This window comes from Bubalus bubalis, chromosome 18, assembly GCF_019923935.1.
Source record: "Bubalus bubalis isolate 160015118507 breed Murrah chromosome 18, NDDB_SH_1, whole genome shotgun sequence".
Lineage (NCBI taxonomy): Eukaryota > Metazoa > Chordata > Mammalia > Artiodactyla > Bovidae > Bubalus > Bubalus bubalis.
In genome coordinates this window covers 33,054,451-33,069,928 of record NC_059174.1, presented here as the reverse complement: position 1 = coordinate 33,069,928, position 15,478 = coordinate 33,054,451, and the positions used below count along the sequence as shown (strand labels likewise).

The 15,478-nt window shown below is 44.1% G+C and overlaps 1 protein-coding gene across 3 annotated transcripts in view; it reads left to right on the top strand.

Annotated features, from left to right (window-relative positions):
- LOC112580248 overlaps window positions 1-15,478 on the top strand; it is a 454,297-nt gene that overhangs the window by 359,578 nt on the left and 79,241 nt on the right. Inside the window, exon 6 of one of the 3 annotated variants that reach the window (XM_044931975.2) lies at window positions 12,882-13,870. The exons of the other annotated variants lie outside the window; for them this stretch is intronic. Coding sequence (XP_044787910.2) covers window position 12,882 — 1 coding nt within the window. The 3' untranslated portion in view covers window positions 12,883-13,870. Of the gene's footprint in view, window positions 1-12,881; window positions 13,871-15,478 lie in introns of those variants that run through there. 3 annotated transcript variants of the gene reach the window in all.

The following is a 15,478-nucleotide window of genomic DNA, read 5'->3' as shown; positions in this document are numbered from 1 at the left end:
CAAAATTTTGCAGTCATTTGTAATGTAGCTATAGGTAACTAATACATTAGCACAGATGCTAGGTTAAGAGGATATACTTTAAAAAATTATTTTGTTAATTTATTTTATTTTTGGCTGCACTGGGTCTTCGTTGGTGTGCAGTCTTGTCTCTAGTTGCGGTGCGCAGGCTCCTCGTTGTAGCGGCTCCTCTTGTTGCAGAGCACCGGCTCTAGGGCATGCGGGCTTCAGCAGTTGTGGCTCATGGGTTCAGTCGTGTGGTTCCCAGGCTCTAGAACACAAGCTCAATAGTTGTGGCACATGGGGTTAGTTTCTCCTCAGCACATGGGATCTTCCTGGGCCAGGGATCGCACCCAGTTCTGTGTTGGCAAGAGAATTCTTTGCTACTGAGTCAACAAGGAAGCCTGGGTATACTTTGTAATTGTTATTTATGTATTTAAAATTACTTATGTACTTATTTGGCTGTGCCAGGTCTTAGTTGCAGAATGTGGAGTCTAGTTCCATGACCATGGATCGAACCTGGGTCCCCTGCTTTGGGAGTACATAGTCTTAGCCACTGAACCATCAGGGAAGTCCCAGGATGTACTTTTTTTTAGATTAAACTCTAGCCACCTCCTCAGGAAAGCCTTACTTGATTCTATTAGGGAAGTAGTTTCTTTTTTTTAATCCTTCTTTTTCTTTGTATTGTGGCTCCTTTATCCTACCTTGTGTCACGCAAAGCTGAAATTTGTATTTTTACAGATCAGTTTCCTTCTCTAGACCGTTCATTCCTCAGTGACAATGTCTCATGTTCAGATTCACCTCCCCTGTGCCTCCCAGTGCCAAATTAAATGTGTGTTTATGTGCATGACCAAAATCTTCTGCCAATCCTTTGACTTAACTGTTTTGTAATATTATGCACATATTTTCTATAAATGCAGCCTCTAAAAACATGTTCATGTTGCCTTTTACATGAATCCTCTCAGTTACTTCTTTGTTACAGTAACAGGCTTTTAAAAACACTCTGTATAAATAAAAGATAAATCTCCTAAGGCCCAGAGATCATGCTGTTTGAGGAGCTTGTACAAATAGTTGGCACCTCCTTATTCTTGAAAATCAGGCCTGAAATCTCATCAAAACAAATGTTCCCTGGAGATCCCCAGAGCTGAGGAGATTTATTTTTTAATTACATTATCTCTTATCCCATTTAGAAGAGGCCAGAAGGGGGCCTGTCAGGATCCTGCTCAGCTCAGGTATCTCCTGCTCCCCTGGCCCCGGGTGATCCCACTTTCTGATGGGACCCAGTGTGTTTCTGAAGCCATCTCATTTCCAAACATACATCCATCCCTGTGTGTTACCTCTTGCAAATGCACCGAAGATATCTCACCTACATACTCTTCTGCTGCTCTGAATTTAGAACCACTCCAGAGGGGATCTGAAATGCATCCTGCATCCTTTTTAAACCTATATATTACTGTCAGTCTTCAGACTCAGGAAAGTTTGGGGAATTTGTAAGTCACAGGGAATTGAGTTTGGGTTCAACAGACGAAGTTGAAATGTTTTCAGGCATGATTGTGGCTTAACAAACGGAAAGATGGGGTGTTTTGTGATGGTCCATGTACCCTTGACGAGATTGCCGTCGACATACTTCCTCATATGCCTCCAAATTTCCTATTTTGGCTGAGCCATTGGTCAGAGACTGGCGTGTGCACGAATCCGCACCTTCCTCCTCCAAGAGGTGCATTTCCATATGAAGTAACGTTAGGGAGCAGATTTCCATTTTTTTGCTTATTTTTCCCAGTGACATTAATTGACTCACATGGGGCAGTGGTTAAGATCATGTTTATGAGATGGTCATGCATCAATGCATCACCAGAGAGAAGGGATGTAAATTTCATCCCCCATTACCTGCACCCCCCTCCCACCCCAAACACTCCACACTGAGCCTCCCAAATGGGAGGTGATAATGTGTTGATTATAAACATTTTCCATGCTTACTCAGATTTGAGACTCTTATTGATCCACATCATTGATTCAGTACCGCTGTATACATACATCTATATGTACATATATCTATTTTAAGGAAAATATCAACTTCATTAAATTCCTGTATAAATTTTAAGATGCATCCAGGTTTTTGAAAGCTGATGCAAATGGAAAAGAAATATCTGTAACATACTTCAGGATGTTTGGTAAATTTCTTGAGAGGTGAACATTCTTGCTTCCCAGAGGTGATCAGGCGGAAACGAGAACAGAGGTTAATGCATGAAAAGGGCTCTAAAGACCTATCAATGTGTTTCAGTCCAACACAAGACTGAAAGGTCTTTGGGAAAACAGATGATGTCACATCCATTGCTTGGTCCCCAGCACCCGGATGGATGCCCAGCACCCAGTCACTTGAGAATTCTCTGTTGTGTTAGAGATCAGAGGATCTCCGTGACCCCTTCCAGGTTCTATACCTGCTCTCACATCTCTCCTGTCACAAGGCTGTGGCCAAAATTAGATGAGATCAAACACCTAGAAGTCCTGGTGAAGTCAAGCTCTTGGCAAACAGATGTCTCCTTTGGGTCCTCCTCATGGCTGCCCCACCCACCACCACCCTGCCCTGTGTTTGTCCACTCAGGATCGAGGGCTTCCCTGGTGGCTCAGATGGTAAAGAAGCCCCCTGCAATGTAGGAGACCTGGGTTTGATCCCTGGGTTGGGAATATCCCCTGAAGTGGGGCTTGGCAACCCACTCCAGTGTTCTTGTTTGGAGAATCCCCATGGACAGAGGAACCTGGTGGGCTACAGTCCATGGGGTCGCAAAGAGCTGGACATGACTGAGCGACTAAAGACAACAATGATCCTTCAACAGAAATTAAACTCTGAAGACAAATTCCCCAGGGCCTTCCTGAAGACACACTCTTTCAGTGAGAAAATGAGTTTATTGACTTCTCTGCCTGAGAGGAACACAAGATACAGCTCTTGGTGTAGGGAGTGTGGGCTGGAGTCAAGGCTGCAAAGGGCCCCCCTCCATCCACTAGTCAGGGGCAGCATCCAACCCCACAGGAGGCTCCCCTTCCAGCCCCCTCTCCTCCAGGCTGTGCCACACAGTGGGCTGAGGGTGGCCTTTGCAGCCCACAGCTGGGCTTCCATCACCTGCCCCGCTGAGTGAAGTCTGTGTTCCTCGGATCGCATTCGAAGCCTAGTTCTTGGGCCTAAGTTGTACTTTGATCTTTATCTTCAAACTATTATCTGTCACATGCCTGGAATGTCTCCCACATTCTTGATCCATTCACATGGGCGATTCACCTGGGGGAAAGAGAGAATTTTCTCTTACAAAGGCCCAGCTCATCCCTTTTCTCATGGATGGGCTTTGGAAGCAGGGGGACAGTGGTTTGAAGCCCAGCGCTAGTCTTCCCGGAGCCCCGCCTTGTGTGCGCTGCTTCTCCACCCAGGATCACCCTTCACCATCTGGAAGGGCCTCTGCTCACACCCTTTGTCCTCACTTGCTGGCCTGATGCAGCTCACAACAGGCCACCTCCTTCCTGAAGCTTGACAGACTAGCCTTTTAGAGTAAAAAAAAAAAAAAAAAACTTCCTTAGCTTTGGTCTGCCTCCCAATCATCCAGATGGAGAGGAACCTTATATGTTATGCTGGAGGTAAGGGTCATTTCTCTAAATGCAGTGGAAGCCAAAGAAGAATGTAAAACAAGGGGGTGACAGTATCATATTTGTGTGTTACATCACTCAGGACAGATTCTACAAGGGAGAGGTGGAAGGCAATGACATGATTTAGGAGTTGGATCAAAATTTAGGTTTAGGGCTGTTGGCACTTAGGCTTCGACTTCATCCCTTACCTTTCTCCTTGTCTCTGCTTTCCAGCTTTAGAAAGAAGCCAGGATATTCTTTCTTCTTTTCTTTCTCCCTCTTACTTCCTCCCTCACCCTATGTCTTTGCTAAACAGGTCTGCCATGGTTTCAGCTTTCCCCACATGATCCCAGACCCTGGATTCCGGTAATGTCCCCTCGCCCCCCGCTCCTGAAATCTAAGAAGGCAGCAGCTTCTTGGATGCACTGCTTCACCCTCACTTATTTGAGTTCTCAGCTCTTTCAACATTGGTGTAACCAAATTCCTGTCTTCACTTCCTTTCATTTAAGTACTTAGGGTGGTTTCTGTTTTTCTGTTCTACGGAGACAGCTGTCTATTGGAGTCATACATGTAAAATATGTGAAGGTCTAAGTAAGGGTATGGGCTTCCCAGGTGGCTCAGAGGTAAAGAATCCACCTGCCAATGCAGGAGATGCAAGAGACATGTGTTCAATCCCTGTGTTGGGAAGATCCTTTGGAGGAGGAAATGGCAACCCACTCCAGTATTCTTGCCTGGGAAATTCCATGGACAGAGGAGCCTGGTGGGCTACAGTCCATGGGGTCGCAAAGAGTCAGACACGACTGAGCAGACAGACAGACAGAAGGGTATTGCCCCAGGGCTGGAGGAGAGGAGGTCTGGAGATATCTTTAGTCAGAATCCTATCTAGAGTTGTAATTCCTTGTATCCTTGACCCAGAAAGTATCCTTTGCCATTATGACTGTCCACCAGCTCTTGAACATCAGCGTCTTTTCGGGCCCCTTGTCATGTCACTGATCCTGTAAAGAAAGATGCTTAGTCAGGTATGGATACTTCAATTTATCACCAGATTTTAAGGAGTCAAAAATACCAAAACAGTTGGTCTGCAAGTTAATAGAATAGGAATTTTTGTTCATTTGTGGCTTAAGCTAGGGTTCTAACTAGCTACATGATCTTGGATGAGTCAGTTTCCTTTTGTGGGGCTTGCTTTCTCCATCTTAACAAGTATGATGCTAAAACTCACCATCCTTTCTACTATTCTGAGAGCTTATCATGGGATCCATCCTGTTGACTGGATGAGTTCTTACGCTAGTTGTGCCTGATCCGTGATATTAAGCATACAGAAATGTTAATAACCTTGTTTCCCTTTGAAAAGCTATGCGAGTACAGATGGATTTCCTAGGCCCCATCTGAGCTTTGCACCCAGCAAATCAAATATCACACATTTAAGTGTCCTTGGCACTGCCAGTGTAGACAGAAGCCTTAGCCAGATACTGCAGGCAAGTTTGGTTCATCCACCATCGAGCCTTTCAAAGTCAGACTCTGTTTTTGAAATGAACCAACTTGCCTCTCACCGTCTGTTTTCTAGGACCTGGGATGATGCACACTCTTATTTCCATTTGTAGCCTAATCTATTCCCAGGAAAACCAGGAAAGAAATGTCATCCTTTGGCTGGTTACCCTAAAATACCAGAAACTACCTTCTTTTTTATTTTCTTATTTTTTTTCCATATTTAAAATTAGCAACTTCTTCTAAGAAATATCTTCATTTAAACATATTCATATCTCTGTAAGAGTGGGGAAAAAGCACTTATTCCTGAACTGGCACTAAGACTCACACTGGAGATGTCATCACCTTATTTGTTAAATAAAATTCACTGGGGCTTTAGTGGTACCCTTACTATATAAACTTTATTGTGGCTTTTGTTTATTTTATTGAGGATTTTGAAGGCAACTTATAACCCATTTAATAAATGTGTACTCTGTGGCAGACATTTTGCTTATCTTTAGGTTTTCTGAGGTTAAAGCTTTGTGGTCCCTTCCCTTGGGGATCTCTGTTTCTGATGGGAGAAACAGAGTTGTGAGTGGTATTCACTGTATTATTGGTGGGTGTACAGTACTGGATACCTCTGTGACTCCTGTAAGTCTTGCCTTCATCCTTCAAAGTCAAAGAGTGAGCACTCATGGTCAATTACTGAATTGCAGGTCTAGAACCAATGAGGAGTGAGCTGTAAGGATTTTAGGACTAGAATTAGATCTTAACTTCCCAAACATTGGCCAGAAGAATCACACCGTCAATTTTTCCAATATGGGGATTTATACAACTGCATGTTTGAAAGAGATTCCTATTATTTTCAAAAGTTTGATCTGTCAATTTGAAGGTATACCTCAAAAGTCATAAAAAATGGTATATGGACCAGTAGTTTCTCTGTAAGGAATTTACCCTAGGAAGCTATAGATACACTCAAAGTTATTGTAAGTGTGTTCATTACAGTGTTATTTACATTAGGGTATAAATTATAATTATAGAGTATCAGTTCACTGAATTAGGGTAGATAGAGATGGTGGAATGCTATGCAGTGATGATATTGAAAAGTACTTAATGGCAGGGAAAGAAACATGACATACAGTTTGATGAAACAGAAGGTGATAAACTTTTTTAGGCAAGGAGACTACATTCAAATATTTATGTGTATCTGTGTATGCCATATAAGGATAGATATAGATGCAGGTAAACATACTTACTGGAAAAAATCTGAAAGGATATGCACTCCTACTTAGAAGTGGTCATTTCTTGCTGGGGTTATTTCAGGTGACATTTACTTTCTTTTGTATATGTATTCTACAATGTATGTGGATTGCTTTTAAGATCAGAAAATATGCTGATTTTTAAAAATGGGCCTGGCTTCTGGGTGTGCTGGCAGAATAACAATGGTGAGGACCAGTTGGCAGAGCCATCAGAGATTGTGAGACTACAGCCTTCATAAAGTCACTCCAGAATGAACCCCCACCCCTTTAATATCACTTTGGACCATTTGGAAATGGACACTACAGACACGTCTGTGTATGTAAGAGTTGGGGTGGTTGTGGTCAAAGGGTCTCCTTGGATGACATAGGGTAGTTGCTGGGTTGGACACTTATGATGGACAATCTTAACCAGATGGAGATCAGGGAACAGAGGCTCATGTCAGTGATTCCAACTGCTTCATCTACTTCTGAAGGAACTGATGTCTCAACAGGTGGGTGATTAGAATAACTTGGAAACAAGATGGGAAAGCAGTTGCTCTGAACCACAACTTCAGACTTCAAATCAGGATGATGGGTGAGGGCCAGCCCTCCACTTGTCTGATTCATGAGGGAGGTTGTGAATTAGAGGCACCTAATGATGATGGATCACAATAAACTGTGGAAAATTCTGAAAGAGATGGGAATACCAGACCACCTGACCTGCCTCTTGAGAAACCTATATGCAGGTCAGGAAGCAACAGTTAGAACTGGTCATGGAACAACAGACTGGTTCCAAATAGGAAAAGGAGTACGTCAAGGCTGTATATTGTCACCCTGCTTATTTAACTTCTATGCAGAGTACATCATGAGAAACGCTGGGCTGGAAGAAGCACAAGCTGGAATCAAGATTGCCGGGAGAAATATCAATAACCTCAGATATGCAGATGACACCACCCTTATGGCAAAAAGTGAAGAGGAACTCAAAAGCCTCTTGATGAAAGTGAAAGTGTAGAGTGAAAAAGTTGGCTTAAAGCTCAACATTCAGAAAACGAAGATCATGGCATCTGGTCCCATCACTTTATGGGAAATAGATGGGGAAACAGTGGAAACAGTGTCAGACTTTATTTTTTTTGGGCTCCAAAATCACTGCAGACAGTGATTTTAGCCATGAAATTAAAAGACACTTACTCCTTGGAAGGAAAGTTATGACCAACATAGATAGCATATTGAAAAGCAGAGACATTACTTTGCCAACAAAGGTCCGTCTAGTCAAGGCTATAATTTTTCCAGTGGTCATGTATGGATGTGAGAGTTGGACTGTGAAAGCTGAGCGCCGAATAATTGATGCTTTTGAACTGTGGTGTTGGAGAAGACTCTTGAGAATCCCTTGGACTACAAGGAGATCCAACCAGTCCATTCTAAAGGAGATCAGTCCTGGGTGTTCATTGGAAGGACTGATGCTAAAGTATTGAAACTCTAATACTTTGGCCACCTGATGCGAAGAGTTGACTCATTGGAAAAGACCCTGATGCTGGGAGGGATTGGGGGAAGGAGGAGAAGTGGACGACAGAGGATGAGATGGCTGGATGGCATCACCAACTCTATGGACATGAGTTTGAATAGACTCTGGGAGTTGGTGATGGACAGGGAGGCCTGGTGTGCTGCGATTCATGGGGTCGCAAAGAGTCGGGCATGACTGAGTGACTGAACTGAACTGAATGATGATGGTATTTATTCCCTGAGACCAGCCAGTGATATACTTGGACACATCTCAAAACAGTGTCCTAGGAGCCACATTCTAAAGAAGGAAGAAAAACAAAAAGGTTAGTTCCTCTGTAAGGAATTAAAAAAACAAATCACCTTCTGTTTGGATTTCTTTGTTTCTGGGTTTAATAGTAAGTACAGGGAGGATGTAATCTCCTTAGCTCCCTCCCTCCATACATGTCCTCTCTTTCTACTCCCCTTTGTAATTACCAGTAAGCAGGAAGGTGGTGTTAACCTGAGTGATCCAGGAGAGCCACTGTTGAGCATGGTGACCGTATCTTAAAAGTCCTCATCCCCATGTTTCATTCCTTCTTTTCCACTTCTTGCTACAAGCCTGGGTGGAGGGCCATCCTCAGTACCAGTTTTCTTCCTCCATCTTTCCTGACTGTGCAGCTGGGGAAATAAGGGGGTCAGAGCACCTGGCTTATCCAGCTTTCTGGAGCAGGCCTGAATCTCTGTGTGGCCTGCAGTCTTCCCATTTAGAAACCTAGGAAAGAAATGGGTCAATTTTCTTTCAATATTGACATCTTGGTCTGGAGAATTCTCTGTTATGCGGGGCTTCCTGTGCACGATCAGATGTTTAGTAGCATCCCTAGCCAGTAACTCTGTCCCCTCCATTTATGACCACTGCAGATGTCTCCTGACACTATTAAATGCCCCCAGTGGGGTAAACTCTCCTCTGGTTGAGAAGCACCGCTTTTCACTTAGGACTTGCTGGTTGTACTTTTGGCTTCTGTTTTGCATCCTTGGGTACTAACAGTTTCTGGATATACATAGAAGAGCCACATCACTGAGGGTTCAGTTTAGAGCTCTCCTAATACACAGCCATGTCAAGAGGTCTAGACCCACTCCAGCAGACTTTAGACACCTTGTGTGTGTGCTAGGTTGCTTTAGTTGTGTCCGACTCTTTGCAACTCCATGGACTGTAGCCTGCTAGGCTCCTCTGTCCATGGAATTCTCCAGGCAAGAATACTGGAGTGGGTTACCATTTGCTCCTCCAGGGGATCTTCCTGACCCAGGGCTCAAACCTGTGTCTCTTACATTTCCTGCACCGGCAGGCAGATTCTTTACCACTAGCGCCACTAGATACCTCGTGGAGGTGGATTTTCCTCCTAGGCACCTTTAGGCAGCCTATGGGAATCAAAGCTGGCAGCTTGCCACCGCCAGGGGAGTCAGGGCACCAGGTCTTGTTCTCCTTCCTGGTCCCTGAGCATTTTGGCTGAGCTCAGAGCCCACAGAAGGGAGAGGCCATCATGGAGACGGGGAGCAGGGCAGGAAGGAGAGAATGCAGGAGTGGGGTCAGGAATTTCCTTAGCTTCATTGGAAACAGATGTCTAGCAGCAGCAGCAGAGGTGGAGGGTGGGGCTCTGCTTGAGGCTAGCAGGCTTGGCTGCTTCTCCTCTCCACCTCCCTCAAACTCCCCCCTGCCTCCTTCCCACCCCCGCAAGCACCGCCAGACTATTATTTAAGGCAAGGGTTCTGGCTTAAGGGAAGCTGGGGTTGTTGTGACATACGAACAAAATCTGCCTTCGTGAGAGCATGAGCAGATGTGAAGACTGTATTTGCATGTGGTCAGAGATCATGGGATTAAAGCACCTCAGGGAAGAAACGTCCTTTTGTGATCTGAGTTCAACACCTTCATCTGAGGTCAGAAACCAAGCATGCAGTCCAGGAATCCAGGTCGTTTAATTCCCAGGGTCTTCGCCCATAACCCACCCATGCCTTGAAGCCCTCTTTTAAGAAGTAACTGGGGTGGGGAGGGAGGTGGGAGGGGTTTCAGGATGGGGGGACACACCTGAACCCATTGGTGTAGGGTGTGTAGGGGACCACCCTACACCCATGGCTGATTGATGTTGATGCTTGTAAAGTAATTAGCCTCCAGTTAAAATAAATAAGTTACTTTTTTTAAAAAGTAAAAATAAAAAAAAGAAGTAAACCCTCTAAGATCTAATTGAGCATATCTGTCATCCCTAGCCTGTGCCTATGGCAGACATCACTAATTGATCACAGAGTTCTTTCCCCACGGGGTTTTGATGCTGCCTGATTATCCTTTATCCAAACAGCACCCTGGGTAGGTGGTGCCAATCAATTGGATATTAAAAGTGCTTTCTGCACCTGCTGGTGACTTGGTCTGTCAGTCTTTTTAGAGATACATGAAAAGTAGGGCCTGGGGGAATGTGTTAATTTGAGATTGTCTTTTGAGAAAGGGTGAAAGGAAGTATGTCACAATTGTAGGCTATTCTAGAGCCTTTGAAACCTCAGTGTGGACATGGAGTACCTGGGAGATGTTTCTGCAGCGCAGGGAGTCTGGAGAGAGGCCTGAGAATCTGCAGTTCTAACAAGCCCCTGGGTGATGCTGATGCAGCTGGTCTGTGGATCGCAAAAATCCACCCAAGCCAGCCAGTTCACCATGTAGGAAACTGTGGTTCCCAGAGGATGAGGGAGGAATCAGGTCTGTTTCACCATATACTTTGTTAGTCCCTGGACACAAGGATTTCATTAATGTCTGCTCCTTGCTCTGTTTGGCTGATCTCTTTGGCCGGGTATCTGGCCTGCAACTACCAAAACTTTTCAACCAGAGGCATCTCAGAATTGATGTCCACCTCAAATCTGGTAAGACTCCAAGTAAGAACTATTATATGCCTTCACATTTTTGATCTTTCTGGAACATTCTTAAAGACACTGTGGGAGGTCATACCCTGCTAAGAACTGAACCTTAACTGAGGACAACAGAGTGGATGGATGGTCCCTGAAAGGTCTATTTCCTTTGAGCGGACCTCGTTTATTTTGGAAATGCCTGCTGCTGGAAGGAAAACTAACATGGATTGTCATGGCTTAAGCGAGGGGGTAGGGCTTCATGTTTTGGTAAATAACCTCTGAGCTGAGAAAAAGTTTTGTTTTTGTTTTTGTTTTTGTTTTTTTAATCCAGCCTAAATAAATAACTGGGTTCAATCCCTGGGTTGGGAAGATCCCCCAGAGAAGGGAAAGGCTACCCACTCCAGTATTCTGGCCTGGAGAATTCCATGGATTGTATAGGCCATGAGGTCGCAAAGAGTCAGACACCACGAAGTGACTTTCACTTTCAAATAACTGCAAGGGGAAAGGTGGTGGGGAGGGGGTTGCTTTCCTTTCCCTCAGTAATTGAGACATCTCACTCTGGCATAATTATATTGTCAAATGGAAGATGCTTCAAGTAATTAGGAACATAATTAGTCAAGCTTTTCTGCTCCCTGCGTCCTCAACTAAAACACATGCCTTATATCCAGTGCCCTGTGCAGCACGGGACCATCTTTAACAAGAAACACTTTCTTCTTCTTTTGCTTTTAATGAACAAAAGGAGAAAAGGACAACAAAGAGTCTTTCGGGGATCAGAAAGGCTACTTACTTGGTATCAGTTAACAAAAATCAGATATGTGGAAAGATAACATTAGGAAACATCATATACTGTGACTTCAGTCAAGGTTGCTGCTTCTGCTGTTATTATTATTATTAATAATAGTAGTGGTATAATTTCTTCGAACTTGGTATTCTCAGAGTTCATGAACTTGCTCTCTGACCATCTGTTCATCAGATACAGGCAAGTCTTGGATGTTTCAACTGATTTTACAGAGTTTGTAAAGAAGTTTCTTGATACGTCAAGTCCTCCCTGCCAAGGAAAGCAGAGACATGAATGAGGTCAAATAGTCTGTGGTCTCTTTTAGAAAAGGAACCTGGTTTTTGTCCATAAAATGCCCTTGACTATGGTGGGCATCCAGTAAACGGTGACCCCCCCCCCCAGTGGAAACTGGTATGCGACCAGATCATACAGACTCGGGGTGAAAGGGGGCATTGTTCGATTCACAAGTTCTCAGACAAGAGCTTCACCAGGGCCTCCATACACAGGAGCTCTCCGAGCCTCCTGACAAACAGGTATTAATCATCCCAGCTCATTGAGAACTGAGCCCAGTGGGAGCCCCAGTCTACCATGATGAGCCCATTCACAGGATGGAGGGGGCCTCAGTCTCCCCTCCCCTCGCTGGACCCCTACCACTCCAAGGCCTACAGCTGCTCCTGGCTTCAGTCTGGATGTGGCTTCCCACTTCTCTCCTACTTCTGTATTAATATTTGCCTTCCTGACTCTCTGGGGTCCGGGGCCGGGGGGTGGTGGTTGGGAGGTGGAAGACTGTGATACAAAGAAAAGACAGCAGACCCTGGAATCAGATACGTCTAGGCTTGAATCTAAGCTCTACTTATCCTGAAGCAAATTACTTCATCTCCTTTATCCTTGGTCTTTCAATCTGTTAAACAGGAATCAGCATATGGATGGACAGAATGATGGATGGGTAGATAGATGGATTAATTTTAAAAAAGCAAATAATTAATAGGGAAGTGATGGGTGAGTGGGTGAGACATGTTAGCATTAACATGCCTAAATATGTAAGAGTGATATTTCTTTTTAAGGAAACTACATGCTCGTTTTTGGTTCAGGATCATAGGGATCAGGAGAGCGAGGCATCAGAGAAGCGAGTTTACAACCCAGCTGGGGTCCTTACAGTTAGTTTTGTTTCAGGTCAGCATTTTCCACATTTGTGCCAAGGAACATGAGGCAGATGCTCCATAAAAAGAGGGTTCCGTGGTCCAGGGTCTTTGGGAAATTGAACCCGTTCTTGGAGATTCACATATACAAGAGCATCATATTGAAGCCTTTGAGAAGTTTTATAAATACTTGTTTTATTGTAGTAATACTTGCTATTGTTTAAAATTCAATGAGTCTGCAAAACATGCTCAAGCAGCCTTTCTTTCACATTCTGCTTCTTAACTCACTCCCAGAGGAAGCACATCCTGTAGGACCTGCCTTTCATATGCAGTGGCCAAAACTACACAGCACTCTCCATTGGGTTCCATCCACACGGGCTGGTGGTTATCGAGAATCACATACACGCTGTGGATGCATCCTCCCAAACGATCATGCGATGGGATTAGGACCGGTGTTACCACCACCGCCGTTTCACAGATGAATGAATGGCACTCCGGCAGATGGAATGAACTGTCTGAGTCCACACAGTTTACAACTGACAAGTTTAACTTCATCCCTGGTCGCTCAATGCCCATTCTCTTAGGTCCACGTGTACTCCCATCCGCAGTTACTGAGGTCTCTCTCTGGTGCCTGCTGGGTGATGCAGATCTGTTGAAACAGGTCTGGGCAGCCCCATGCACTTCACTCTGCAAATGTGGAAACAGCGAGTGCACTTCACAGCCTGACAAGCAGCTCTCCAGCAAAGGATAATGGAGCAGGAGAGAATGATCACACTAACGAAGGCAGTAATTGCACTTACCAGGACTTGTAGAGCACTTTGCTGTTTTGTGAGTGCTCTCACACATGGCACCCCTCTTATATCATCACAGCAACCCAATGAGTAAACTGGGCTGGGCGCTTTTGCCCTCACCTGACAAGGAGGAAAACCGCAGTGCAGCGAGGTAAACGGAGGAGCAGAATCTCATGTGGTGCGTCGGCAGCAAGTGCATGGCCCGAGGCCCCGCCTCTCTCCTGACTAGCTCTATTATTTGCATTACCACCCAGCAGAGAACATGGTGGAAACAGACCTGTCTCTTGCCGGTGTCTGTGCTTTCCAACTGCCCACTTCTATTCTTTCCTCCTTCCTCCATTTAGAATGAAAATGTCAAAATCCTGAAATATGTGAAGAGAACAGTCATTCATAATCCCACCGTCCTGAGATAACTACTGCGTATTTGCATCTAGTAATTGTTTTATGCCCATTTGCCTGTTATTAAATTTTCTCAGAAGCATACTTTTAAATGTCTGCAGTGAGTTTCATTTTATCTTACTTTACATTATCCTTCTTTTGTTGTTGGGTGTTTAGAATGTTTTCGTATTTTCTATAATTTAAGTAACATGATAAACATCATTATACATAAATTTTTGGGAGCTTAAAAAACAAACAAACACTGTCCTTGAGATAAATTTCTTGAATGAAGTTTTAGAGTCAGAGTGTTTCCAGATATTTAAGACTTTGGGTGGATGTTCAAAATTGCCATCTAGAAATGTTTTACCAATTTTATAGCGCCATGAGCAAGAATTTTCTGCACTTACTATTACTCTTTTTGAACTTTTAAAAGTTCATAGGCATTGTTTTAATTTTTGTTTCTTTAATTACCAGTTTGGATGATTTTCTCTTTTTAAATATTCACTTTTGCTTGGTCATTTTTATTTCTTCTTTTGCTAATTTCCTGCTCATGTCCTTTCCTGTGATTCTTATTACAGTGATCATTATTTTGCTTTAGGTATTTTTCTTATTAATATCTTAGGAATCTTTATATATTAAGGGGGCTAATATTTATGTTGCAAATAATGTTTCCCTTAGGTTGAAATCATAATGAGGTAAACACTCGGAGGCATGTTTTTAATTGATGAGAGAACTTATAGGGGGTAAGATCCTGGCTCAGGATGAAGAAGACATTTCTAGTAAGGAAAGAGAATTATGTAAAGAAGAGATGTATGGTTTTGTGTTAATCTTATTTCATGGAGAGGTAAACCAAGACTCAGAGAGTTCCAGTAATTTGCCCCAGGTCACATAGCACAAAATCAGAAACAAGATTTGAACCCAAGTCTGTCCGTCTCCAGCTTCTGTGTACTTTCCATTGTGTGTCTCCCTGGCCTCCCAAAGGGAGGTGATCATCAAAGTTATGTTGCAGATATAAATTGGTTGCAGTCCCTACTGGGGACTGCAGGACGACTTCCCTTCTGGGGCAGTGGATGGGAATCCGCCAGACAGTGCAGAGGGACACGGGTTTGATCCCTGGTCCAAGAAGATCCCACAGGCCATGGGGGCAACTCAGCCTGTGTGCCACAGGTACTGAGCCCACGTGTCACAACTCCTGAAGCCTCCATACCCTAGAGCCTGTGCTCCACAGCAAGAGAAGCCACCACAATGAGAAGCCCATGCACCTCAACAAAGAGTAGACCCCGCTTGCCACAACTAGAGAAAGTCTGCGGGCAGCCCCAAGACCCAGTGCAGCCATAAATAAATAAATAATAAATAAACAAATTGGTCGCAGTCCACAGAAAAGACCTGATGAGGAAAGAGACAAGAGAATGAAGAAAACAATTAGGAGATTGAGAATTGGAGCCCTCAAAGAAATACATTCAAAGACATGAAGGCAGAGGTGTTCATTCATAAACAAGAGGTGGAGCAACATGACCAAGCCACCTTCCTCAATCCACACCTTGCATCACCCTTATCAGCACCAACCTGGCTGCTTTTAAGGCCACTCTTGACTTTCTCTGAGCTAATCTCTAAGATTCATTTTGTTAAGAAGACAGATGTGGAGTAAGCTTTTGGGTGGCACCATTTGCAGTATTTCAGGTTCCTACTTTCTGCTTTCTCTTTCTCACATTCCTATTTCTC